Genomic DNA, 26853 nt, shown 5'->3' with positions numbered 1-26853 from the left:
TTATAAAAACACTATCAATCCTATTAATATTACTCCTGCTTCCACAGTGAAATAACAAACCAGTGTTCCTCTCTCCATGATACAGCTACATGTGGTCTGTATGATTCTGTTCTCATAGAGTGAGGACGATGCCATGAGCTGTCAATCACATGGCAACTTTAAACCTGCATCCACTGATGTGTTTGTCTTTAGCAACATTATCATTCGTCAGTTGTGTTTCTCTGCACCTGATGAATGAGTGTATCTCCAGTTGCAGGCTTCTTTTAGCTCTGCTTTGGTCTCACTGGTTATTGCAGCTTTAAACTGCTGCCAGTTTTAAATTTAAAAACCTCAAACACAGCACCAAGATTGTTTCATCAAGAATGTACTTTTATGTCCCTTGAAGCTGCCGGGAAACCATCTACGATTTCTACTTTCCTTCCAGCTGCGAGCGCCTTCCTTTGTTGCATTTTTTTTTTGCATAGCACTGAAGTGAAATGGTGCAAACCAGAAGTCTACTCATTCTAGTCAGTGCTGTTGTGTTTTAATTGTTGCACAGTGGCTGTGGTGACACAATGGTGTACAGTAAAGTGTGCAACTGGGACACAGCTGTGGTTTTGTTTTTCTCAAGTGAGCCTCACATCAAACCACTCCATCCCTCCATCCCTCCATCCCTCCATCCCTCCATCACCACCCTCCCTCCTCTCTCGTCCTCCTCCGCCTCCTCTGGTCCTGGCTGGGCCGCTCCTCCCCCCAGCGCCTTGAGTGATGCTGTGAAACCAGGTCAGGCTGGTGAGCTCTGCTCGGGGGCTGTGTGTGTGTGTGTGTGTGTGTGTGTGTGTGTGTGTGTAGTAGCCAAGGCGGAGGGAGGAGAGGAAGAGTGGGAGGCGAGGGAGGAGGGAAAGGATGGTGTGTGTGTGTGTGTGTGGGGGGGGGCTTCTCCAGAGACTGAGCCTATGGCTACTGTAGATGTTGAGCTGTGGTGGTGGTGATTCACAGCCCACGCTGCACCTAATGGCTGATTACCGCGCCTGGGGAGGCGCAGAGATCACAACAGTAAATGAGTGAGTGGGTTTTCCTCCGTTTAGAGACCTAACTCCAGAAATCCCATCTGGGAAATCACCAATTGACCCAGTGAACACAGGGACAAACAAGCTGATGGTAGCAGCGTAGCGTAGCGCCGTAGCGTAGCGCCGTAGCGTAGCGCCGTAGCTCCTCTCAGTCAGGATTTGGACCTGAGGTAAGTAGCCAGAAAAATCTTCATCCGATTCCTGTCGCCCATCCCTCCTCTACAACCTCCACACGTCTCCTCTCTCTGGGTTTCTTCTGGTGCTCCACTTTTCTCTGACAGTCCGAACATGCAGGTTCAGATGGATAGAGGACTGAATATCCTGCAGGTGCGGCCCTGAGTCAGTGTCTCCTTGTGTTAGTCCTCTGATGCGCTGACGAGCGGCCCGTCCTGTTCCCTGCCTTCACCACAGCATCGTCTGAGCCTGAACTCAGCTCTCCGTCAGCGTGCGCGGCAGGAGGAGCCGTCTACAGAACATTCTAATGAGGAGAACTTCGGGCCCGTCGGCTCATTTGCATAGATAAACCCTCAGTGTTGTAAGGTGAAGCCGTCACTCACCTGTGCAGGTCTGAGACTCCCAGGCCTGGTCCGGACACAGCTGCAGGTTTTCAGGCTCCTGGGCCAGAACGGCTCGGGAGCGAACCTGGACCGAACCAAAGTCCACGCCGGCCCCTTTGACACAGATGCTGACACAGGAGCTCCAGTCGGACCACTCCATCAGGTAGCACTCCCCTGCAGCAGGACACACACAGGGTTAGGTTGATGTGAGGCAGCTGTTTACTCAACATCAATGGCTAGAAAACCTTTTCACTGAGGACAGTGTCACAGACATTCCCCTCATTATACATGTCACAGAGTGAAAAAAAGACTATTTTGACCATTAATAAGTCAATCAACAGAAAAAGGCTTGAAATGACCTTCATCATTTTTTTTCAGTTGTTTTTTTTAAAGAAAAAATTTGTAAAACATTTCAGTTCTCCATTTAAATAAACTTTTAAACACTATACACCGACAAAACTTTAAAGTCAAATTTAATCAAAAAAGTTTCTTGGCAGATCAATGCATAATGGAAATAACTGCTGGCTCCAGACCAGTTGAACAAGTTATTTTGCTGCCTGTCTGTATAGTACGTGATGTCTGTCTGCACTCCTGAATGTGATTGTATGTGCTGATGTGTGATTATATTTTAGGTGCTGCTTTTGTATGTTTTGATTATGTTGTCTCTGCATGATTGTACTGATGTTTCACTGTTCTCTCTTATCTTCATTGATTTCTCTTGTCTCCTAACTGTCTAACGCTCTCTTTTTAATCACTGTGCTGTAATATATTGTTTTTGTTTAGTTTTTTAGGGTGCCTATTGTCATGTGGCCGGGGACTACAGCAGGATATTAGCCATGTTGGCTAGAGCTGCCCTTTATACTGTTATTAATACAGTTGTTTAATTGGGATTGTCCTCGACATAATAAACTAAACTAGATTTTGGGTAACAAATTACTTAATTTACAAAACAACCACAAATGAATTTAACTCTCAGAAATAACATTATAATTTCTCTATGAAAATCTATTTTAAATTGATAATTAAACATTGACGCAGGAGATACTCAGACGCCGCTTAACATCGACAAAAAGGCTGAAAGATCATTTCAAAAGAATGAGAATTAACGATCACTCATGAAAGTAAAATTAAAATGAACTCAAAGAAGAGCACAGGTCTGAGTCTTGTTCTGTCTCCAGTCTGCAGTCAGGCTCAGGTGTGTTACTACTACTATCAATTACTAGTCCAACCACAGCACGGGTACGGTCTAATTAAAGCACCTATGAATAAAACCATCGGAGCCAAATGATGATGTCCCTTCAGCTGGTGGCCGCTCACTCTGGAAGCTTTTTGAAATAACTGACCGACGACCTGTGAGGAATCGTGAGTCCTGGCCTGGAGCCGTATCACAAATCTTTTAATTTCCTGCGAGTCAGTGTGCAGCCTCAGATCCTCAGGCAGGGTGGCCCTTCTGGCCCCAGAGTTCAAGACTAAAAGGTGACCAGGTTTTTGCCATCAGGATCAGGATTATCTCAGAATTCACATCTACTAGACTAGATGGCTTTATTTCAGCTGTTACTTATTCTGTTTTAACCTCCATCTCTTATGCCACCTTCGTCTTTTCACTCTGCTTTTTATCTGACTGTGAAATAAGTGTTTATGCTATTCATTATTCAGTGTGGTGGAAATCAGCTCTCCAATGTTTTACCTATTTACCTATTTATCTGTGGGTGACAACAGTTGGCTGTGGGTGAGATGTTTGTGCTCGGCAGCAGAGATGCATACAGAGTGTGTGTTTTTACTATTTACATATCACATGGCATGATGGTTGGGAGGCTTTGAAGAGTTTCGGGAGGAGGAAGGTGTAAGTTGGAGATGCAGGGTGGGTTGGTTTTGATCACAGCTGACAACTGCGGCTCATCAAACAGCAGGGGAAATAGAACACAGGTCAAGGGTGGCAGTGCATGAAAGTGTGTGTGTGGGTATACTGTATGTGTGTGTGTGTGTGAGTGTATGCAACCTGCCAGAATTCCCAAGCTGTCCCCGGCCCTGCACAAACAGCCCTTGAATTTCCTCCCAAATCACACTACACCACCTCCCTGCACAGAAAACAGTCTGAGCTTCTGATTGCTGTTTGATACTCCAGCGCTCCTGCAGTTTGGCAAAAGGGGTTGGACTGACTTGTTATCTAGGGCAGCGTTTCTCAGTGTTTTCCATCTCAGGGACCAGCAGCCATCTGATGAGTTTTTTTTTCCCCCCCAAAATGAGAAATTTGCCAGTGGAAACACATGCCACACGCTATAAAGCTATAAAATGAATTCAAACGGTGCTGTGGCTTGGAAAAAAAAAGACCTCCTCTATATTTGAGAGATATTGAATACTGAACGACCGGCGCTGAACTAAAATAGATACAAAGTGCTCTGGAAATGAACTCCGCATTTGTATTTCATTGTTTGGGGGGGAAGCAAAGAAGAATAATTCTCCCTTAAGGGACCGCTAACGCTTGAAATAACACGTTGCTACTTAAGCGGCGCAGTGTGAAAACGCACTCTTGTTATGGAGCCAAATCACACAGTAAATTGAGTCTCTCATTGTTTATAATGCAGGTTTGCTGTGTTTGTCCACTTGTGCATGTGCAGCGGGTATCGGAGGAGCGTGATCTCATGACAACAGGAGGAGTGATGTGGTGGTGGTGGGAGGAGGGGCAGTTAACCGACCTGGTGGACTCAGAGCTCACCTGTCTGCTCCGCTCTGTGAAGCTGCATCAAACCGCAGCAGCTGACGAGCCTCCGTCACAAAACCTGACAACAACTCATCAGACCCGGCTTTGAAGTGATAATCCCATCTGTGAGGTGTTTTTTTTTTCAGAAGGGGGGGTTGACATCCTTGGTGCTAAGATGATATTGTGCTGGGGTTTTTTTGTGTGTTTTTTTTGTGCTGCAGTGCCGAGACACCACCTGTCAATCAAAGCTCGGTCCACAGGCTGCGTCTCCTGTCTCACATGTTGTACTGATGAGTCGACGGCTGCAGTGGTGGTTAGTGCTGCTGAGAGGATCCATCAGTCTGGACACCTGTGGTACCGAGGTAACAACACTAATACTTCACCAGGCCTCTGTTATAACCAGCCTGAAACTATTACACATTTATACAGTTTTTATTTGAGAGACATTTGCTGTTGCAAAATCTTTTCTTTTTTTTTTAAAGGGATAGTTCAACATTTTGTCAAATTGGACCATTGCCATAATCCCTATAGTCATAGCAGTAGGTTTGTTACCTTTAATTGTCGGTGCAAGCTATTTTTAGAACGGCAGAGCAGAGCAGAGCCGTGAGCTACGCTACGGAGGCTCATGGGATTTCTTGGTTTCCCTCATCAAATACACAATCCAACAACTCCAAAACGCTCTGGTGGACAAGTTGTGACCTGCACATTCACCACGCTATGAGATAATAACGGAATGTTACGAGACAGAGTTGTTTTAGAGGTAAATTCATGCAAAACAGCTGACGCGTGTTCCTGTCAGGGACAGTTTTCTGGCAAGCAGTCTCTGAATTGACCTTGAAAACAACTCTGTCTCATAACATTCCGTTATTATCTCATAGCGTGGTGAATGTGCAGGTCACAACTTGTCCACCAGAGTGTTTTGGAGTTGTTGGATTGTGTATTTGATGAGTTTGATGAGGGAAACCAAGAAATCACCATTCTAAAAATAGCTTGCACTGACAATTAAAGGTAACAAACCTACTGCTATGACTATAGGGATTATGGCAATGGGCCAATTTGACAAAATGTTGAACTATCCCTTTAAACTATTTTTGTTTATTTATGTCGACAAACTCATCAGCACAAAGAAAAAAACATGTCTGTTTAAACCTCAATTAAACATTGACCTGGAACACAGTCAGTCTCCTGAGAGCTGGACAATTTATCATTTGATTGTTTCCTGTCTCGTCAGCTCAGAGGAAGCTTCTCTCCCCTGGAGCCTCGGCAGCATTTTCACTGATAAACTCCAGCAGTAGAAAGCTGATTACGGAGGAGAGAGAGACCACAGAGAAATCTGTTGTTAAAAAAAAACTTTTGTTTTTTGCCAAGTGATCAACCCGCCCCTCTTTGCAGAGGGCAATCCTGTAAGTGGGCTGCAGGTAATCTGAATACCAGACCCCCCGTCCTCAACTGTTGTTATTCAAACAGTGTCAGAGTTTTGTGGGCGGCTTGAACAAACACAAGAGGAGCTGTGAACAAACACTGGATAAAGTACCTGGGAGATTTGAATATAATCACTACACTGGTGCTCTCAGGTCCTGTTTTTAAGTAGGAATACTTATTTTTATGTCATCCTGAATGTAAATCATAAAAACTGAGAGAAAAAAAAGAATAAAAGCAGAATTCCCTCTGCAGCTCAGGTAAATAAAGAATGTCAGTTCTGCTGAATCACTCCAGTCAATGACACACACGGCGGCTAAACAACGAGCCGGTATGAAAATGTTATAGATTGAGACTTTAAGGAGGCGGAGAGCTCAGTGGTCTCCAGAGTGTGAGGAGTGATGCTTTTGAAGGTGGACTCGCCGTGTGGAACCATCCGCCAAGGACGGAGGGAGACGAGGCCTGGCAGCCGGCTTTTAAAAATCCTATTGTTCTACGCTGAGAGAGCAGAAGTAACATTACTGTAGACCCAACCTACTGGAACTGTTTGTTTACGTTGCTTACCAGACTACAATAAACCTTAACTCATTGAGTGCCGCGCTCCTTTCCAAAGTTTTAGTCAAGTGTACCGGCAAATTAGACCATATTTGACTTTTTATTTTAGAGCCATAGTGTATTCTATATTATTGCCACCAACACATACTGTAGCTCATTTGAAAGGTTTAACTTTATCCTTCAAATGGCCACAAACCGTTTGTTTCTACGTGCCTCCGTTCCTGAGAAAAGTCAAGCTAAACATGGCTGGGTTTCACCAAAATCCCTCCTTTTTTTCTAGAAAAGGAGATAGAGCGTCTTTTATGAAAGGTGCGCTGTTTGTGTCTGTCGCTCTTCAGACACTCGCATTTCTGGATCAAAGGGCTCGTATAAGATAAATATACACAACAATTGTTGTTCTATTCACAAAACCACCATCGGGGGCGGGGGGGGCGCCACTAAACAGCAATAACACAGACGCAGCGTGCAGTGTCACAGCCTCTCGCCGCGGAACGTGAGGCTCTGCCGGCCACAGCGGCTCGGGAACACCGGTCCCGCCGGTGGTCGCGGTCCGTCTGTGGTACGGGTCGGTGGTGCCGGTCTGCTTTGGTCCAGAGACCATCAGATTTTACCGCGGGAGGACTTTGGGGAGGACACGGTGTTGCTCCAGATGAAGACCGGGCGGGACAGTGGGCTGAGAGCTTCCTGGTTCAGCTCCCAGCTGCTGCAGCCTCGCGGGTGAGAGCAGAGCAGCTGCGGCGCAGCTGCGCTGCATCTGCATGCAGAACTCCGTTTGCAGAAGCTGAGTTATGATAAAAACTTCCAGATCATGAGCTGTCATGTGACTTTGATCGTCATCTATTTCAGTTCTCCTCGTCGTAGAGTCCCCAAATTTACATATAATGTGTATTAAAGTGTCTATTTTCATAATTTAAAAAAAAAGCAAAAAACGAAAAATTTCGTTTTTGGCACTCAACGCATGGGAACGAAAAACGAGAAATTACGTGGTTGGCACTCAATGAGTTAAAAGGGCTTAGAGTAATTAAATAAAACCGTGCTGTGTAATACCTAAACAGGATTTTCTTTGTATTGGTGGTCACATATCAGGTAAATCACAACAGATGTCCAGCTCAGCATTAAGACTGTGCTGTTGAGACCTAATCACTCACCGAAATAAAGCAAACACCTTCCTGTGCAGGTCGAGTGTGGAGCAGCGCTGCCAGGTTTGAGGGTTTGTTTCCCACTGGGGCTACTCATGCTGAAAATGTGAGCACACATGGCAACACTAACAAGCTCTGGGTGGAAGCATCCACCACATGGCACCAGGCTTCACTCTGGGTTTGTTTTGGGGCTTTTTTTTTTATTTTCACACTTTATCCGAGTCTGCTCACAGTAACATGTAAATAGTTTAGTTGGCACACGTGTTAGACCGAGAGCTACTGTCAGTTCACTGATTACTAAAAGCCTAACCTGAGCAGTGATTGTTCAGTTAGTGAGCATCGGTGCTCCCAGCAGGGCCGTCAGGCTTCACATGTTTACTGGTCTACAGCATCTAAAGAGTCTGGAGGCTGCAGGGAACATGATGAGTGTATGACTGTGTGTTTATCTGGGTTTATAACTTCCTGTCTACAGTAGCAATGATAACACAGACAGCATTTCATTATGTGATATTACATTTTGCAGTGACACAGGCTGTAACTTTAACTGTACTAATATGTATCATTGCATTACTGTATACAGCAGATCTGTATAGAAAAAGACATTTATATCTTATTTATATATCATCTCCTTACACTTAATGTATGTATGCTATTTATTATACTGCATATGCACTCTGGTTGGATGCAATTTGCATTTCATTGCCTTATTGTTCTTAACATGTGTAATGACAATAAATTTAATCAAAAGGGGAGAATAAGGAGAAGGAGTCTAGACCTAGAGAGGTCCCTAATGAAATTACAATACTGAGAAAAAAATATGAGATGAATATGATTATAAGTTATTAATTTATAATCCCAAATTTATTTTATTTACAATGGTAACACTAAACATTATTTTTTTTGGAAACACTTGTCACACGGGTCCTCCCTCTATTTATGTAAAATGGTTCAGTCCGGGGCGGTGCGTGTAGAGGCTATAGTCCTCACTGCAGGCGTCCCCGGTTCGAATCCCGCATCGGGCAGACCTTTCCTGCATGTCATTCCCCCTCTCTCTGCCTCCCCCTTTCCTGTCTATCTCTACTGATTTATCAAATAAAGGCAAAAAAAGCCAAAAATATACTTAAAAAAAAAAAAAAAGGTTCAGTCCTACACACAGGCTGTGAATAAGGAGCACAGGAGGGCGTCCAATTAAAAAAATATGCCTCAAAAATCAACCAGGAAGTCAAAAAGAAAGAGAGCAGAGGGAAGCAAAAGTGGGATGGTGGTTTTGTTAGTGGCTCATCAACATGAATTAGTGGTGGCAAGTTCTGGATGTTCATGTTGTTGACACCGATAGTCAAAAATATCATTAAAATTTTACGTTTTATGTAAAACAGCATCAACATTTCTCACCCTCCTCCCTTTAAGAATCCTTTTTCGTGGGGCCCAAAGTCTCTGGCAGCGCCCCTGGACACACAGGTGGGGTCAGAGAGAGTGGGAGACCATCTGTCCTGCTCTGTGTCCGGTCTGTGGACGTTCGGCCGCCATCCTTAAAGCTTTTGTTACCGACTTGTTCAAAATGAAAAGAGCTTGTATGTAAACACAACCAGCAGCTCCACAGATTCATGCTGTCATGAAATAAGAGTCTTCATAACACTGGCTCCACACTGCAACACAAAAGCAATGCCTCTTCTTTATGTGGCCTGCATGGATCATTAACCGGTGAAGAAAGGCGACTTTATTTTCCCAGGGACCTGTTAGCGTTAGCCACGGCCCTTTAGCAGCATATAATGTATGTAGAAGAAAGTGCATATTAAATATCCTTTCACAGGATTCCTGCTTCAAGACAAAACAACTACAAACTGTGAGGCAGAGACAATGTGTTCATGTAGCTACAGTTAGTGTGTAATCATCTACTGAGGCTTCAGTGCTTTTGAGGTTTATAACTCAGCTTTCTCTCCTTTTATGTCGTGTTTTTAGTGTATTAAACTGCATTTCTTATTCAAAGCTTTTATGCAATATGTAAATCACTTTGAATTGGCTTTGTGCTGAAATGTGCCACATTAACAGCCTTACACAGAGTCTGCTGCGCGCACTTTTCACATGAGTCACGGCTACAATCAAGAGTGAGAAACACCTCCTCAGTCTGTTCTCCTCTTAATCAGCATCTCCTTTCAGATGGAAGCTGCAACGACTCTGCACTTTATTGTCATCTGCAGCCGAGCAGATTGGGATTCAGCGAGGTTGTGTCTCCGCTCGCCATCCTGTGTGTGTGTGTGTGTTTTTTTAAAAAGCCCTTGGGGTCTCTGTTATCTCACCCACACATGTTATTGATTGCAGCCTTTTTTCGGTTGTTTTATCTCCGTGTGTCTGTGCGTGCGTGTGTTTTAATCACTCCGCTTCTGTGTTTCTTCACTGTACAAATGGAATAAATTGAATTGTGGGGGTCAGAGCTTTCATCTGGATTCTCCTCTCAGTCTATTTCCACTGAAAGAGCAGGTGGTCCAAATAATCTGTGCGTTTCCACATGAAACGGAGAAAGGCTTCCTGGCGGCGGCGCCTCTGGCTTGTCGGGAACTTGGACAAACACAACGTTCGCTGGTCTTCAGGCCCGCCACGGATCGTCTTTCTGCCACTGAGTGTTTTACTTCTCTCACTGTGAGGTGAGAAGAAGTGTCTGCAGCACCTCAGCTGCTTCATGTTAAACTGTGGACAGATAACCAGGCAAACTGCAGGGAAATGTGGAAGAATGTGAACCAGTGAAGAACACAAATCTGCTGGAAGACTGCAGAGAGGACGGCCGGTCATGATTTAGATGACTTACTCCCCTGGAACAGGAGAGTGGAGCGTTGTCTGAGTTGCCACGGGCGATGAAATACAGGAGCTACCAGTGAATTTAATTCAAATAGCTACAGAAACCATCTGCCATAATGTAGTCCATTTATTCCGCCTTCAGGTGAGCTCCTGCCTCTGATTGTACAGCTCATCAACAGACACTGAGTGGAAGTGATTAGAGATAATATCATCCAACTTGTGACTAAAGTATTTCTTCAGTGGCCGCCAAATCAAAGCGCTGACTGTGGGCCGTGCCGTTGCCGAGCAGCACGATGTCGTCCCTGTTCTCCTGGTTGAACCTGGGAGCTGAAATCTGCTTTATGTATTCTTTGCTTATGCCTTTTGTTTTTAACTCCTCCAGAGCTCAGGTCAACAACAACACAGTCTCTATGTTTACTGTTGTTTGTGACATGTTTGTTTGAGTATTTCTTATTAAGTAGCCTACAATTGAAAAAATGTTAAAGGTGTTAGCTATCAGTTTAATTCCTCCTGGCCAGTAGCTAGTCGCACTCCCACTCGCCCACCCTCGCTCCAACCTTCAATTGTACTGGTTGCCAGGTAACGCCTATAGGGAGCGGCTAGTAGCTAAAGCTAAGCTAACGCTAACCGTATTTAACGAGCAAAACACATCAGAATCATTTCACACCAACTCACCTGCAGCACCACACCTGCACCGGAAACTTTACAGTACTGGCTGACCGTTAGTTAGCATTAGCATTAGCATTAGCACCATGCCATTTTCTCCACAGAGTTATCATGATCTGGCCCCTCCTGAGCTCCGCCTCACATGACATCAATGTGCTAATGCTGTTGGTGCAGAGATTATTTCATGCCGATGTTGCCAACGTAACCAGATATAAATATTTATATATTTTGGACCCGTCAAAATTTATGAAACAATTATTTATATACAATAAAAAAATATCTGTAAAATTAATACTTTTATTCTGCACCCTTCTAGATGTTCTGTAGATGTTTTTTTTTTTTTTAATTAATCGTTTTGATGAAATAGTTGTAGCTATAACCTTTAAACAACAAACCCTAATTAGAGTAGAATTGTATCTAGTATCTTTAATTGTATTTATATCGGATCACAGACTGTATTCATCAGGAACGAATGATTCATCTGGGTGGGAGAGACACTGGGCTCCACTGCAGAAACATCCCCACTATAATAACACAGACAGCACTTTGCAAGTCTGAGCAGCATCATTACCTGGACAGGGGAGGGTGCAGGCCTCCTTCAGTCTGATCTGCTTGTCTCCGTCCACAGAGAGCTCCAGGCTGCTGCACAGCTCCTCGTCCACCAGGCTGCCGTCTCCGTAGCTGGAGCCGTCTGACACCAAGCAGGACAGGTTTCTGTAGCGCATGCCGTGTCCACACACCACACTCTGACGCCACAGACGAAGAGAAAGAAGAGGATGAAGGAGGAGGAGAAGGAGGAGGATGAGTTAGCAGAGACAGGGAGATATATGAGTTATATGAACCTACAGTCACTTGGGGACAGTGGATCCTGGTCCATTGTTAGCTGTGGCTGGACATTTAGTCTAGAAGTCATTTAAATGAATAAATCACCTCAAGTCATGTCGAGGTTCCAACACTGGAGCTGCTCAGGAGGCAGCAGCTCATAACAGACATTATTAACATGTCTAATTCACAATAAACAGTCGATGATAATGATGTAAATTATACAAACAACCAGTGTTGGGGAAGCTGCTTTGCAAGAGTAGCTTGTAAAACTACTAGTTCAGCCTGGCAGTAGTTTGTAAAACTACAGCTAAAAAAAAGTTTACAGAAATACTGTATGCCTCTCAACTCAGTTTTATTTTTTAAAAGAAAAAAAGCTGACACTGTTCCTCAACATACTGTAGGTTCACCATAGGCATGTTGGGTAATATAAAGAGAAAATAAAAATCCTACCCCAATACCCATTTGTAAATCCGAAATGTAAATCAGTCAACAAAAATGTAATAAAAAATACAAAGAGGTAGACATGTTCTGGATTGGTGTGTCTTGAACAACCCATAAAACCATGACAGGATGCCAGGGCCAGCCAATCAGAGGCAGCGTTGGCTTGGCATGTCATGACACACCTTTTTTCAAAGAGAGATCTGGAACACAATAATGGTAAATATATAATATAGGTCATTTTTAAAATAAAAAATATTTCATGTCATTGGCCAAAATTGTAGTTTGTAAATTGAGTAGTTAAACTACAAAAATGACCCTAAAAGTGGAAATACTTGACACTGTACAAAATATGAATGTAGTTTAACTACCAGCAAGTTACAGCAAATTGTAGTTCAACAACATGTATCATACATGTAGTTTAAGTCTCCCCAACACTGCAAACAACATGAAGTTAATGTTGCGAGTCTGCAGACTCCGGTGCCCTCAACATCCTGTTACTACTAGACCTCAGCGCAGCCTTTGACACTGAACCATACCATCCTCCTTCAAAGGCTGCGCCAACAGGGTGTTGAGGGCACTGCACTCGACTGGCTCACCTCCTACCTCACCAACAGACAACAGTTTGTCTCCCTCTCCGGCCACACATCCACCCTCTCCCCGGTCACGCAGGGGGTCCCCCAAGGCTCAGTCCTCGGCCCCCTCCTCTTCATCTGCTACCTCTTCCCCCTTGGTCACATCATCCGCAATCTCAACCTGGACGACACCCAGATCTATATCAGCACCAAATCCACCCAGAACCCTCCCCTCACCCACATCGAAACCTGCATCTCCACAATAAAAACATGGCTGACTCACAACTTCCTCAAGCTCAACAGTGATAAAACAGAGCTCCTCCTCATAGGCACCAAATCCACCCTCAGCAAAACCGGACCCATCTCCCTCACCATTGACACCTCGACCGTCACTCCCTCCCCCCTGGCACGCAACCTTGGCGTTATCCTGGACCCCACCCTCTCCTTCGATCACCATGTCAGCTCCGTCGTCAAGACTTCCTACTTCCACCTCCGCCGCATCGCCAAAATCCGACACTGCCTCTCTCCCCCTGCTGCCGAATCCCTCATCCACGCCTTCATCTCCTCCCGCCTCGACTACTGCAACTCCCTCCTCACCGGCATCACCTCCCACTCCCTCCATAGACTTCAACTCCCTCCTCACCGGCATCACCTCCCATTCCCTCCATAGACTTCAACTCCCTCCTCACCGGCATCACCTCCCATTCCCTCCATAGACTTCAACTGGTCCAGAACTCTGCTGCCCGCCTCCTCACCCACACCCGGTCCCGTGAACACATCACTCCCGTCCTCCACTCTCTCCACTGGCTCCCCATCAAACAGCGCATCAACTTCAAGATACTCCTCCTCACCTTCAAAGCCCTCCACCACCTGGCCCCCCCCTACCTGTCTGACCTCCTCATTCCCCACCGCCCCACCCGTGCCCTCCGATCCTCCTCCACTCTCTCCCACCCATACACCCATATCTAAACTCAAATCCTTCGGCAACAGAGCCTTCTCCCGTACTGCACCCCAACTCTGGAACTCTCTCCCCCCATCTGTCCGCGACTCACCCTCACTCCCCACTTTCAAGTCCCGGTTAAAAACATACCTCTTCTCCCAAGCCTATGACCTCCCCTACCCATAGCCGGTCTCTCTATCACCTCGCTCATTAATGTGTCACTGTGTACTGTCTCTCCCTCGTCTCCCCCCTGTATGTCTCTACCCTGTTTCTTTTGTGTCTTTGTAAGCGTCTTTGGGTTATTGAAAAGCGCTATATAAATTAAATGAATTATTATTATTATTATTATTGCAGCAGAACTGCATTAGAATCTGATGACACTTCAGAGCAGCAGTCTGATGCTGTAAGCCTCTATCTGTTATTGATTTTCATTCTCAAACCAGTATCCAAACATCAAAGGCGGGGTGGAGCAGCTAAATCTGGAGATGAACCACTTGTCATTAATTAACTACTGGATGGTGACACACTCATTATCACTGGTGTCTCTGCAGCCCAACACACGTCTCAGCTGTGTCTCGTTGGGCTGCAGAGACACCGCTATTGTTTGTGTTGTAAGGCTAAACAAACTGACTACTGTAACATGCAGCTCACATAAAGTAGGACTGTCAGACTAAACACCATAACAGCACCTTCATGCAAACTCTTTTAAGCGACATGATTCTTTTGACGTGCCATTTACACACATTCTGTTATTTTGACCTCTGGCTCAATAGATGGTTTATTGGAAATGAATCAGCTCACGTGTGGAAAGTCAACGTCTCTGCTGACAGGTCGCTCTCAGAGGGAGCCGTCATGAAAACATCCTCTGAATAGAAGGTCAGCTACAAATCCCAGACGTTATCTCTGCAGCTACTGCTGATGAGTTACCACCTCCAGGAGCTCCTGCAGCCTTTATTAAATTTATCCAGCAGCCTTTATTAAATTTATAATAATTATTATTTCAAATATCTCTTTAAGGTGTATTTTGAGCAAATTAAAAATGTGCAATTAATCATGATTAATTATGGACCCTCATGCAATATATTGGAATCAAATATTTTTGAATGATTGACAGACCTGGTATCAGGTTTTTACCCCCATGATTTTCATGAAAACTGCTCCTGCATTTTTCCGGCAGGTACCACTGACTGTACATTTACTCTGTCATCATCTGTATCTATTGCACATCTGCCTGTAATGGGTGAGCTACCCCCCCTCTGTTGCTCACCCCGAGGTTTCTCCAATTTTTCCCTGTTAAAAGGCTTTCTGGGAGTTTTTCCTCAGCTGATATGAGGGTCTAAGAGCAGAGGATGCTGTCATGATGCCATTAAGCCCTTTGAAACAAACTGTTTTGAAAAATTGGCTATACAAATAAAATTGCCTTGCCTTGCCATACAAAGCACAGTAATGAGCCAATGCTCTGCACTGACACCTTTTATTCTGAAGCAGTCCTCATCATCAGTGCCTTCACAAAGACAAACTGTCTTTTCTGAAAAGTTCTACAAAACAGACAGAAGCAGCTGCACATCACTGACCAATCAGCAGGTTCAACTTGACTGGGATCAGTTCATTAATCAATGAATTAATCAAATCTGATCAAACTCACAGTTCCTACTGACTTCATTAAACAACAGTCATTTGTTTGGCTTCACTGCAACAGACACACGGACCAGCTCCTCGGCTGGTGTCTACCGTGGTACTAAACTTGATGTTACCATGGTAACTACATGCAATGTACAATTAACTAGTGCTGAAATCTAAAGCATTTTAACTTTGAGGACATGCAGACGTTATGTATCACTAACAAGACCCCTCGCTGGTTGCTTCATTATTTGTGTGTCATTAGACAGATGATGTAAGTTCATTAATGAGCTCTCCTCCACCTCGCGCCGTAAACCTACAGCCGCGCTCTGGCAGTTTTGTTTAACGTCATAAAGCAATGCAGAGGACTTCTTTAACAATCTGACCTGGTGGCACCAAATGCACAATGACGTATAGAAGCTGCCAAATTCCTTGGCTAAGGAATTCGTTTGCAGCATTAAAAGTGCATTAGATTGATTTTTACCATCCATCTCTCAAAATAAGTGTATGAGCATGGATTTTATGAGGTTGTTCATCAATACTAAAGACTCCATTATTTTTGCCAGATGCTGAGATTCCTTTCTCCCCCCCTCAAAAAAACACTTTTTGGCTCAAACTCTCGTGTGTATTGATCCGTGCTGAGCCGGGCGCCTGTCAAAGCTGCGCTCCTTGTAGCTGACAGAGGTCGATGCAATTATTAATATTTAATGTGGCTGGATTACTGGTGTAGCGCTGTGATTTATTGACCCACCTCCACCCGACACTCGGACCAGGGGCTGTACTGCCAGCGGTAGCAGGGCCGGACGGGGCAGGGCTTCCACTGCTCCATCTGGGAGGGGCAGGGCCGGCCGTCGCCCTGGGACGCCTGGACCACCGACCGCCGCCGCCACATCTTACCTGCAGGCAACACACAGGAAGTGACATCATCAATGTATTCTTATTATTTATTTGACTTTTTTAAAATTTTCATCTCAACATTTTTTTTCACACAATCTTTCAAGCATTTTTATTATTGCCATGGCTACACTGTATTGAATTTGTTCCCAACCTTTTATCCTTAGAGCCCCCCCTGCAGGCCCCCGCGCCCCCCATAATGCATTATAGAGATAGGCGTCAAATAAAGTGGGATAACATCACAACCTCAGAACAGACAAAGCTCTGTGGACCCCCTGAGATCTCTGAGGCCCCACTGAGGGGGGCCCGGACCCCAGGTTGGGAACCAACGAAAATCAAGCACCAGTGGAGTCGGAGTATCAACAACAACAACCTGCTCTGTGGCCACGTCTTCATCCAGTATTGAAACTTGAGTCCTGAGCCTCAGCAGCATGATTTCTAATAGATGTCAAGTGACTGGTTTTCTGCCTTTAGAGGTTTGGATTTCTGTCTCAATAATATGTACTGGGTGTAAAGTGGCTGTGTTTTCTTCATAATAAACTAAACGCAAACAGTAGATGGGACACATGCGGTGACCATTACAGTTTAGCACACAGCAGTCATCCATTCCCTCTGTAAACAACTCATTTCAGACACATGTTTGTTTTGACTGCTTTAAATTAATCTGACTGTGCGCAAGAGCACTTCACTTAACAGAGCAGGATCTTTCTAAATAACCTCAAACACGCCACTTTCACTCTGCCGTCTTTGATTGGTTCTTGGTCCACTTGACTAAAATGCCTTTTTTTTCTCCACATCAATCAGCAAACTCACTTTAAATAAATCCAATACATCACAGCAGCTCAGACCTCAGACCTCAGGGACTGTTGGTTTTAAGTGCAGAATCGATGCTATGAATTAACTTTAAAAAAAGAAAGAAAAGAAAAATCCAACACAAGAGCACAAACACACAAAAACGCACTTCAACATCCAACCTCCTGTCTACCTGTTTTTAACAGCCCACTCTCAAATCACAACCCTTCATTTGTTGCATATCCCACTTTGACTCTCACCCTGCCAGACCAGCAATCAGCTCAGCTCAGAGTGCAGCACACAGCACAACACACAGCAGCCTTCCCACACAAACTCTACCACCTCACATCCTGTTCCACAGCATGTCCCCCCCCCCCACACACACACACACACAAACACACACATCATGTGAGATCTCCTCTTGCTCCTTTAACCATTCTTAAAGGGATACGCCAACATTTTTTCTCGTGTCTTGCCTCACTCCCGAGTCCATGACCAGCAGATAGACACCATCCTTTCGACTGTGCGTGCAGTAACAAGGGAGATACAGGCAGAGCTGCCGCATCGCTAATTAGCTTAGCTCAAACGCTGGAAGTGTATAGGTAGTGTTAGCCTGCCTCCACCTAAAGTCATCAGAGAAACTCTTCAGCAACTCTAAACGGAAACCGGCGGGCCGATCTGTCTCAGAGCTGACAAAACTCTCCGGTAAGGCATCTTGAGCCGTCGAATGCCGCTAACGGGACGAGATCGGTCAAAACGGAGGGTTCAAGCAAAGACGCTTTATTTTGGTTCAAGCTAGCTACATCAAGGGAAGGTTAGCTTCCTATTTCAAAGTAAAAGCACAAATTCTAACCGGAAGTAACCGGAAGTGCGTTGGTCACAACGGCTAACTTGAGTAGCGCCGAATTCGTCCGAACCATAGGTCCGAACAAAATTGTAAACAGCTGGAATTTAGACTAATTAATGACACACTGCTGATCTAAACGGCTACTTTCTCGCCTAAAAATGTTTGAAATGTCGATAAAGTGATATATTTACAGAGTTTAGAGCTAAAATGAAATCAGCTTCTGACTGATTTCGGCTCAGGTAGCAGGCAGGCTAACACTACCTATGCACTTCCAGTGTTTGAGCTAAGCTAATTACGGGCGATACGGCTCTATCTCCCAATTGTTACTGCACGCACAGTCGAAAGGATGGTGTCTTATCTGCTGGTCATGGACTCGGGAGTCGGGTAAGACACGAAAAAAAAAGTTGATGTATCCCTTTAAACTCGCTTGTTATTCTTTGTGATTTACTGACTCTGGCTGTAGCGCCTCTTCTTCAAAGTCCTGCCCCCAGCCCGAGGAGCAGGAAGATGTTACGGGACAGAATCAACTGTGAGCTGCGGAAATAACAGACAAGTCAACAGGAGAGCTAATGGTAACGGTAATGTAATGCAATCACTCTCTCTTTTAAACACTTCCTCTCTTTTGCTTTGGTGATTTTTTTTCCTGTGCAAATGTCTCCACTGGGAGCAGGAGGTGTGCCACGTCTTTAGTGACTCCAGTACGTCTTTTATCTCAGCCACAACATGTCGTGGTACTTCAGTTACACACATGCACAGAAAACTGAAAAATACTCCTTACAAACACACCTGCTTCCTCTGAAGCTTCATGTGTTTACTTGCATGCTCTTTACAGTTACACATAAATAGATGTATTATGACACAGAGGGCCATGGGTACAGGTATGTAAACCTTCCTACATGGGGACAGACCAAAAGAGTCGCAAGAGGGACACGGACCGACTCTGAGCCGTGTCATTCGTTGGAATTCGGTGACTCTCTCTCAGTGACATTTTTCAAGGTGAACTCTCCAGTTCTGATGTTAGTTCAAACACTGCACATGGGCTTTGGTATTTAGTTCACACTGCAGATGAAGAGAGGTTGTCTGACTCCTGCCAAAGCTTCCTGCCACAGCAGATTCACACCGACACTGATCTGCACAGGCATTATACTAAATACTACAGCACATCATACAAATAGAGGAGGAAAGCATCAAAGGAACCCTGAGATGCAGGTTCTGTTAGTTATTCTGCTGCTCTGATTCAAATTCCCTCTGTAACTCGCCTGTATTTAAATGAAGAGTTGGTGTGGTCTGAGTGCAGCTGCAATATGAAGGAAAAATACAAAAAACCCAACACTGCCTTTGATCTGACTTAGTATGAAACATCTCAGATGAGAATCAAGAACAAATACATAATCATGACTTGTAATTTGAGCTCTGTAACTTTCCAACAAAACATTCTAACCTCTTAAAGAGGCCCTGGCTTTAGGGCCCCGGGGCCTCTGCCCTTCAGCCATTTCAATAATCTATCTGTGCATACATGTATACACAGGGTTCCTACACATTCTAAATTTCAAAATTCCACACTTCTTCCAGACCCTAATTTCCAGACGTGTCAGTAAAGAAAAATACAAATAATTTGTGACATTTGAGTAATTAGATGTGCATCATGTTAATAAATTATGCAATAAATCGTTTGTTTTCATTATTCTGAATTTGTATGCCATTATGTCACCAAATAATTTCCAAGAGATAGGTCCAATAGCGCATACAAAATAATTAACCCAAATGACTTCAAACCCAGATAAGTATTAAGATAAATATATTTTCATACAATAGCATAATAACATTTTCTATACTTTTCCAGACCTGGAAATGTATAAAATCAAATTCAATACTTCTCCATACTTGTGTAGGAACCTGTATACAGTGATCTTCTGGTTCGGACCACTGAGCATCATAAAGTCACATTTCATTCATTGCACAGACACCATCAACAAACATTTAAAGCTGATTTAACCATCATGTTTTTTTGTATCTTGACTGAACTCTAATGCAGTAAAATATATGACATCTAATAAACACACTAAAAGTCAGTGTATATACAGTATATATGTTTCTATATGCTCTCCATCACTAAAGCTGAGCTACAGCAGCTCTCACTCTGATAACAATCAGCTGACATTATCATCACAATGACAATAATAACACTCCAGCCTGCCTCCTTCCTCCTCCATGATAATTACATTGTTAACTATGTAATTATCATCTGCTTAATGACATGCAAACCTGAGAGGACATGACCCTGCAGTTGGACACCTGCACAACACTGGCTTGTTTAATGGTGGTGAAATGACACAATACAACAGATGTATCTGACATGTTCAAACCCTTGATATAAAGTCTCCCACTATTTTATCCTTTTAGTTAAAGTTGTTGAAAACTCTCAGAGAAAGTGTTTAAGGCAGACAGTTTTTATCAAATAGAAATAATCTTGCTGTTGTAGAAGCAACTTTATACATATTTCCCTAGAGTTCATCCTGACATATTCAGAACTTCAGTAAGTGAGGTTTGTACTGAGGTTGTAGCTGGATCACTGGATGTCTTGGTCTGTCACACTTTCAAGATTAGAAGTAGATGCTGTTTGGCCATTTGCCATCAACACTGTGAAGGGATCAAGCTCCGACCGGTTCGGCTTCATCTTTTATCTCATATCTTAAAAAAACATTTATAGATGAGCTTTAATGTAAAGATGTTTTTATCCTAAGTGCTGTTTTTTTCTCCTCCTCGCTTTTCTTTTGCTTCTACTGCTATTTGATCTCATTATTGTACATAAAAAGAGCAGTAAACTGGATTTCAGTCTGGTCATCATTTCAGGATGCTGCTTGCTCCATGAAGAGGTGAACTGGTGTTGTGTTGGTGAAGGGTCACAGAGTTTCTTCCTGCTGCCAGTGAGACAGGAAGTCGCTACGTGAGCAGGTTTCTTGTGTCTTACCGTCCAGCCCGCAGGTCTGAGAACAGTCCGACCAGGACGACCACTCTGACAGCTGACAGTTGACGGGACACTCCACCACGCAGGAGATGATCATCTGCCACTTCTTCTCCAAATTCAGCTGCAGCACAATCAGAAAAACAAATGTAAGTGCCAAACGCATTATTTATGTACTTCATAGTCATTTCAGTTCATGATTTATTACATTTTGGATTTGAAATTAATTTCATGATTTAACTGCATCTAAAATTATTAAGTGATTATGATATATATGGTAACATTTTATAATAAGTACACAGAGTAAACACAGTTAAAAATGTTTAGTAAAACATTTTTAACTGTGTTTATAAACTACATACTAATGAGTATTAATGTGTTATAAATGATGAATTCAGTATTTAAAGCTTAACTAATGCTTAATAGTGTGTACTTATTATAAGGGGTTACCATGTATATATATCATTTTATATATATAATTATTTTTTGAGCTATAATAATCTACACACAATAATGGTATGTCAGATATTTCATGTTTTATAATGTCATTATTTCTTACCAAGCGATTGATAAAAAAAGAAAAGAAAAACGGAGTCTGTAGCTTTAAGGGCATTTGGTCTGATGCATGGTAACTATGGGAGTTAATGTTTGGATGGCCAGAGAGCCAGGGGAGCCTCACAGTCTTCTGACCATGTTCAGATGTGTCAGGGACGATATCTACAGTTTACATTAGTAGTGGATCTGGGGTATGTATGCTTTTTTGTATTTTGTTGAATAAATCTTAAAGAGTAACTACTGTTGTTCAAAAAGACAAACTTCTTTTGGAACGGGCATCAGCCATAAACTGCAGCTGACTTGGACGGGTTTTGTTGGACAACCCACACCAAGAGTGTAAAATTCATGACACGTGATGGAGTCACTGACGTCTCTGATGAACAGTGGTGGCAACAAACACTGCAAGGCAGCAGCTTGACCTCTCAGAACTACAATTCCCAGAAGCCCTCGCTCTGGCAGGGGGGGGGTAAAACTCTGAGCTGAGCGGCATCTGGCCGGCAGAGTTGGAATATGGAAGCTGCTGTGAATGCCATCCTGACACTGTGTTTTTGTGAATGAGCCAGATGATGAAGTGGGCCAAGGGTTAAATAGCTGTGGGGACGCTCTGCCACAGCCCGCCGGCTACAATTACAGGAGCCCAGACACATTATGAATGAATAAAACACTCTGCCTGAAGCTACGACAACAATCTCTGCACAGGAATGTCTGAATATTTCATGTAGCTGTGGGTCTAATAGCACTGGAAGGGTACAATAATACACTGTAATGACTGATGTGATTATGTCATTAGGAAAATATATGTGCGTGTGTCAAAGGGAGCCAGTAATAAAAAACTAAACGGCCTAGGAAACAAAAAGCACCAAACGAGACACCTGAGGATTTCCTGCAGCTCTCACCTCCTCACAGAACTTGATATCCACTGATTTGCCGTCGCTGCGGACGCAGTCCAGCATCCGCGTCTTGATGCCGCTCCCACACACGGCGTTAGGGCTCAGCTGACATGTGCTCCAGTCTGAGGAGAAACAAAACCAAGGCACATTTACATTTCTGGCAGATAATGCTCATGTCGTGCAGCTGCCAAAATAAAGTTAACTCCGAGAGCTTGATCCGACACTACGGGGATCTGTTAGTGCCAGGCTGAAGCAGCAACAACACAGGCAATCCCCCGCCACACAGCGTGTGTAATATTGTTTATAAAGGATTACTACACAGTGATGCAACCGCAGTGTTGTGGCTCCGGCCCCTGAGCATCATTAAGTCAATGCATTTTCTGAATTTGATTCCTTCATGTCAGGAGCAGTCCAGAGACTGTCAACCAAAGTCACACTGAGGGGGAGGGGGGGGTTGTTGTTGGCTGGCTGTGCTCGGGGCTTTTTGAGCCCTGTCAACTCTCACCCGCTGAATAATGAACATCTCCACATAATGATAGGCTGGGATAAATATGCAGTCAACAATTAGCATCTACTTTCCATCTCTAATTCCATCGACTTTCTGCAGATAATCACTCAAAAATAAATGTCACAGAAGATCCAGCCACGCTGTCATCGCTGGAACACTTGCTCTGAACTTCATCAGTGCAACTCCAGGAAAAGCTCATTTCCCATCAAAGCCGACATCAGAGCTGTTTTTGAAGTCTTTCGGGGGCCAAGTCCAAATCAGATCTCAAGTCATTTGAGACGTGTCTAAAGTCAAGTCTTAAGTAAATTGCAAGTCGGAATGCAAATTCTCCTCAGGTCTGAAAAGTGACAGTTAAAATGGCAACGCTGTTTGAACACTTCTCTGCTCTCTCTTTAAATGTGTCGGCATAAGAGCGTGTCGCCGCTGCTGGCTCTCCTCGCGCGCGTCTTATTTATTCATTCCACCAGAACAACTTGACTGTTTTTGCTTTTCAATTCCAGATGAGTCTCCGTGCAGCTAAATCCAAGATTAGTTGTATTATTTGAGATTAAAACCTCCAGGAGAAGGAGCATGTAGCTACTGTACATTTTAGATCGGGGGGATTGAAGGTATTATTGTCACTTGTGTGAGTGTGAGGCTGTCACATGAGACACCAAAGGCTCATCCCTGTGTCTGCCGGTCTGCCGGTTTATGAAGCAGGACAAGTCCTCAGGGTCCAGATTTGATTTATCAAACCACATCTGTGATTATTCACAGGACTAACAACTCTCGACGTTAAAGAAGAATGTCTTTCACTGAGGCAGAAAAAAATCAATATGGGTTAAAGTGTTAGTCATTTGTTTACAGGTCCAATAGAGACAGGGCGACATTAGCATTCATTTGAAGTGGAGTTTGTGCCCATCTGATGAATGTAAGTCCAATATTTACTCTGTTTTTGGTCTCTACCGACCCCTGAGGGAAATCCGGGTCTTGATTAGCTGCTAAATGCTCTTTATGTGAGGCAGCTAGATGCTAACGGAGTGTGTGTGTCCTCTTCTTGTTACTGGGCCGGTTGTTGAGCAGCTACATGCTCCATCTGAAAACCACACTGACAGGAAACATCAACATTAAGGCTTCAGGCTGGAGGAGAATGAGCCTGAACAACATGCTGCTGCTGCTGCTGCTGCTGCTACTACTGCTGCTGCTACTACTGCTGCTGCTGCTGCTGCTGCTGCAGCAAACCACAGCGTTGACTGATACGTCTCTGAGGGATCAGCACTTTAATTGACCATGTAGCTATTAGATCCACTGTTAATGTGAAAATATTGATCATCGCAGCTTAAAGGACAATTCCGGGCAAATTCAACTCGGGGCTGTATTTTCCTAACATTTTAGGTCTAAAAGAAGGAATCTGAAGATTTTCAGTTTAATGTCTCCTGTTTTGCGGTAGTACCGGTACCCCTCCTTGAACCGCCACCTTACCGTGGTGGAGGGGTTTGAGCACCCGAATGATCCTAGGAGCTATGTTGTCCGGGGCTTAATGCCCCTGGTAGGGTCTCCCAAGGCAAACAGGTCCTAGGTGACGGGTCAGACTAAGAGCGGTTCCAAGCCCCTATGAAAATGAAAACATCGAGGAAGTGTACGTCGCCCGGACTGGCGTTACCGGGGCCCCACCCTGGAGCCAGGCCTGGGGTCGGGGCTCGCAGGCGAGCGTCTGGTGGCCGGGTCTTGGCCCACGGGACCCGGCCGGGCGTAGCCCGAACGAGCGACGTGGGCCCGCCCTCCCGTAGGCCCACCACCCGCGGGAGGGTTCATAAGGGGCAGGTGCCGTGTGATTTGGGTGGCAGCCGTGGGCGGGGGCCCCGGCGACCCAATCCCCGGACAACGACTCTGGCTTTAGGGACATGGAATGTCACCTCGCTGGGGGGGAAAGAGCCTGAGCTCGTGCGGGAGGCTGAGAGGTATCGACTAGAGATAGTCGGGCTCACCTCCACGCACAGCCTGGGCTCTGGAACCCAACTCCTTGAGAGAGGTTGGACTCTCTTCCACTCTGGAGTTGCCCATGGTGAGAGGCGGCGAGCTGGTGTGGGCTTGCTCATAGCTCCCCAGCTCAGCCGCCATGTGTTGGAGTTCTCCCCACTTAACGAGAGGGTCGTTTCCCTGCGCCTTTGGGTCGGGGATAGGTCTCTCACTGTCGTTTCGGCCTACGGGCCGAACGGCAGTGCAGAGTACCCGGCCTTCCTGGAGGCCCTGGGAGGGGTGCTGGAAAGTGCCCCAACTGGGGACTCCATCGTTCTGTTGGGGGACTTCAACGCTCACGTGGGCAGCGACAGTGTTACCTGGAGAGGTGTGATTGGGAGGAACGGCCTCCCTGATCTGAACCCGAGCGGTGTTTTGTTAGTGGACTTCTGTGCTAGCCACAGTCTGTCCATAACGAACACCATGTTCGAGCATAAGGGTGTCCATCAGTGCACGTGGCACCAGGACACCCTAGGACGGAGGTCAATGATCGACTTTGTAGTCGTGTCATCTGACCTCCGGCCGTATGTCTTGGACACTCGGGTGAAGAGAGGGGCTGAGCTGTCAACTGATCACCACCTGGTGGTGAGTTGGATCCGCTGGCAGGGGAGGAAGCTGGTCAGACCTGGAAGACCCAAGCGTATCGTGAGGGTCTGCTGGGAACGTCTGGCAGAATCCCCTGTCAGGGAGGTCTTCAACTCCCACCTCCGGGAGAGCTTTGACCAGATTCCGAGGGAGGCTGGAGACATTGAGTCTGAATGGACCATGTTCTCCACTTCCATTGTTGACGCGGCCGTCCAGAGCTGTGGCCGTAAGGTCTCCGGCGCCTGTCGCGGCGGCAATCCCCGAACCCAGTGGTGGACACCGGAAGTAAGGGATGCCGTCAAGCTGAAGAAGGAGTCCTACCGAGCCTGGCTAGCTCGGGGGACCCCCAAGGCAGCTGACGGGTACCGGCAGGCCAAGCGGACGGCAGCCCGGGCGGTCACGGAAGCAAAAACTCGGGTCTGGGAAAAGTTCGGGGAGGCCATGGAGGAGGACTACCGGTCAGCCTCGAGGAAATTCTGGCAAACCATTCGGCGCCTCAGGAGGGGGAAGCAGTGCTCCGCCAACACTGTTTACAGTGGAGGAGGGGAGCTGTTGACCTCGACTGGGGATATCGTCGGGCGGTGGAAGGAATACTTCGAGGATCTCCTCAATCCCACTGACACTCCTTCCGTCAAGGAAGCAGAGGCTGAGGATTCAGAGGTTGATTCATTCATCACCCAAGCTGAAGTCACTGAGGTAGTCCGGAAGCTCCTCAGTGGCAAGGCACCGGGGGTGGATGAGATCCGCCCTGAGTACCTCAAGTCTCTGGATGTTGCAGGGCTGTCGTGGCTGACACGCCTCTGCAGCATCGCGTGGCGGTCGGGGACAGTGCCTCTGGACTGGCAGACCGGGGTGGTGGTCCCTCTCTTCAAAAAGGGGGACCGGAGGGTGTGGCGGTCGGGGACAGTGCCTCTGGACTGGCAGACCGGGGTGGTGGTCCCTCTCTTCAAAAAGGGGGACCGGAGGGTGTGTTCCAACTACCGGGGGATCACACTCCTCAGCCTCCCGGGGAAAGTCTATTCCAGGGTGCTGGAGAGGAGAATTCGGCCGATAGTCGAACCTCGGATTCAGGAGGAACAATGCGGTTTTCGCCCTGGCCGTGGAACGCTGGACCAGCTCTACACCCTCCGCAGGGTGCTCGAGGGCGCATGGGAGTTTGCCCAACCAGTCCACATGTGTTTTGTGGACTTGGAGAAGGCTTTCGACCGTGTCCCACGTGGCATCCTGTGGGAGGTGCTCCGAGAGTATGGGGTCGGAGGCCCTCTGCTGAGGGCTGTACGGTCCCTGTATGACCGGAGCAGGAGCTTGGTTCGCATTGCCGGCAGTTAGGGCTGCCACGATTAGTCGACTAGTCACGACTACGTCGACTATTAAAATCGTCGACAACTAATTTAATAGTCGATGCGTTGTTTCTTTTCTTTTTTTTAAACTTTGTTTTTCTCTCAAAACTGCTGGGGCACCTTCCACACACGCACCCACCGCTGCAGCCGCCCACCACACATACACACGTGCACTCACTCACTCAAGGTGAGTTTACAGGTG

General features: G+C 45.6%; 1 protein-coding gene across 1 annotated transcript in view; it reads right to left on the bottom strand.

Moving 5' to 3' along the window:
* thsd7ab (thrombospondin, type I, domain containing 7Ab) overlaps window positions 1-26853 on the bottom strand; it is a 204359-nt gene that overhangs the window by 18884 nt on the left and 158622 nt on the right. The window contains exons 20-24 of the mRNA XM_085803520.1: window positions 22227-22342; window positions 20782-20899; window positions 16029-16174; window positions 11451-11625; window positions 1607-1780 (exon numbers count right to left, since the gene is read on the bottom strand). Coding sequence (XP_085659646.1) covers window positions 1607-1780; window positions 11451-11625; window positions 16029-16174; window positions 20782-20899; window positions 22227-22342 — 729 coding nt within the window. The remainder of the gene's footprint in view (window positions 1-1606; window positions 1781-11450; window positions 11626-16028; window positions 16175-20781; window positions 20900-22226; window positions 22343-26853) is intronic.

This window comes from Trachurus japonicus, chromosome 16 (assembly GCF_045865225.1).
Source record: "Trachurus japonicus isolate A0001 chromosome 16, Traja_1.0".
Lineage (NCBI taxonomy): Eukaryota > Metazoa > Chordata > Actinopteri > Carangiformes > Carangidae > Trachurus > Trachurus japonicus.
This window is presented reverse-complemented; position numbering and strand designations above follow the sequence as displayed.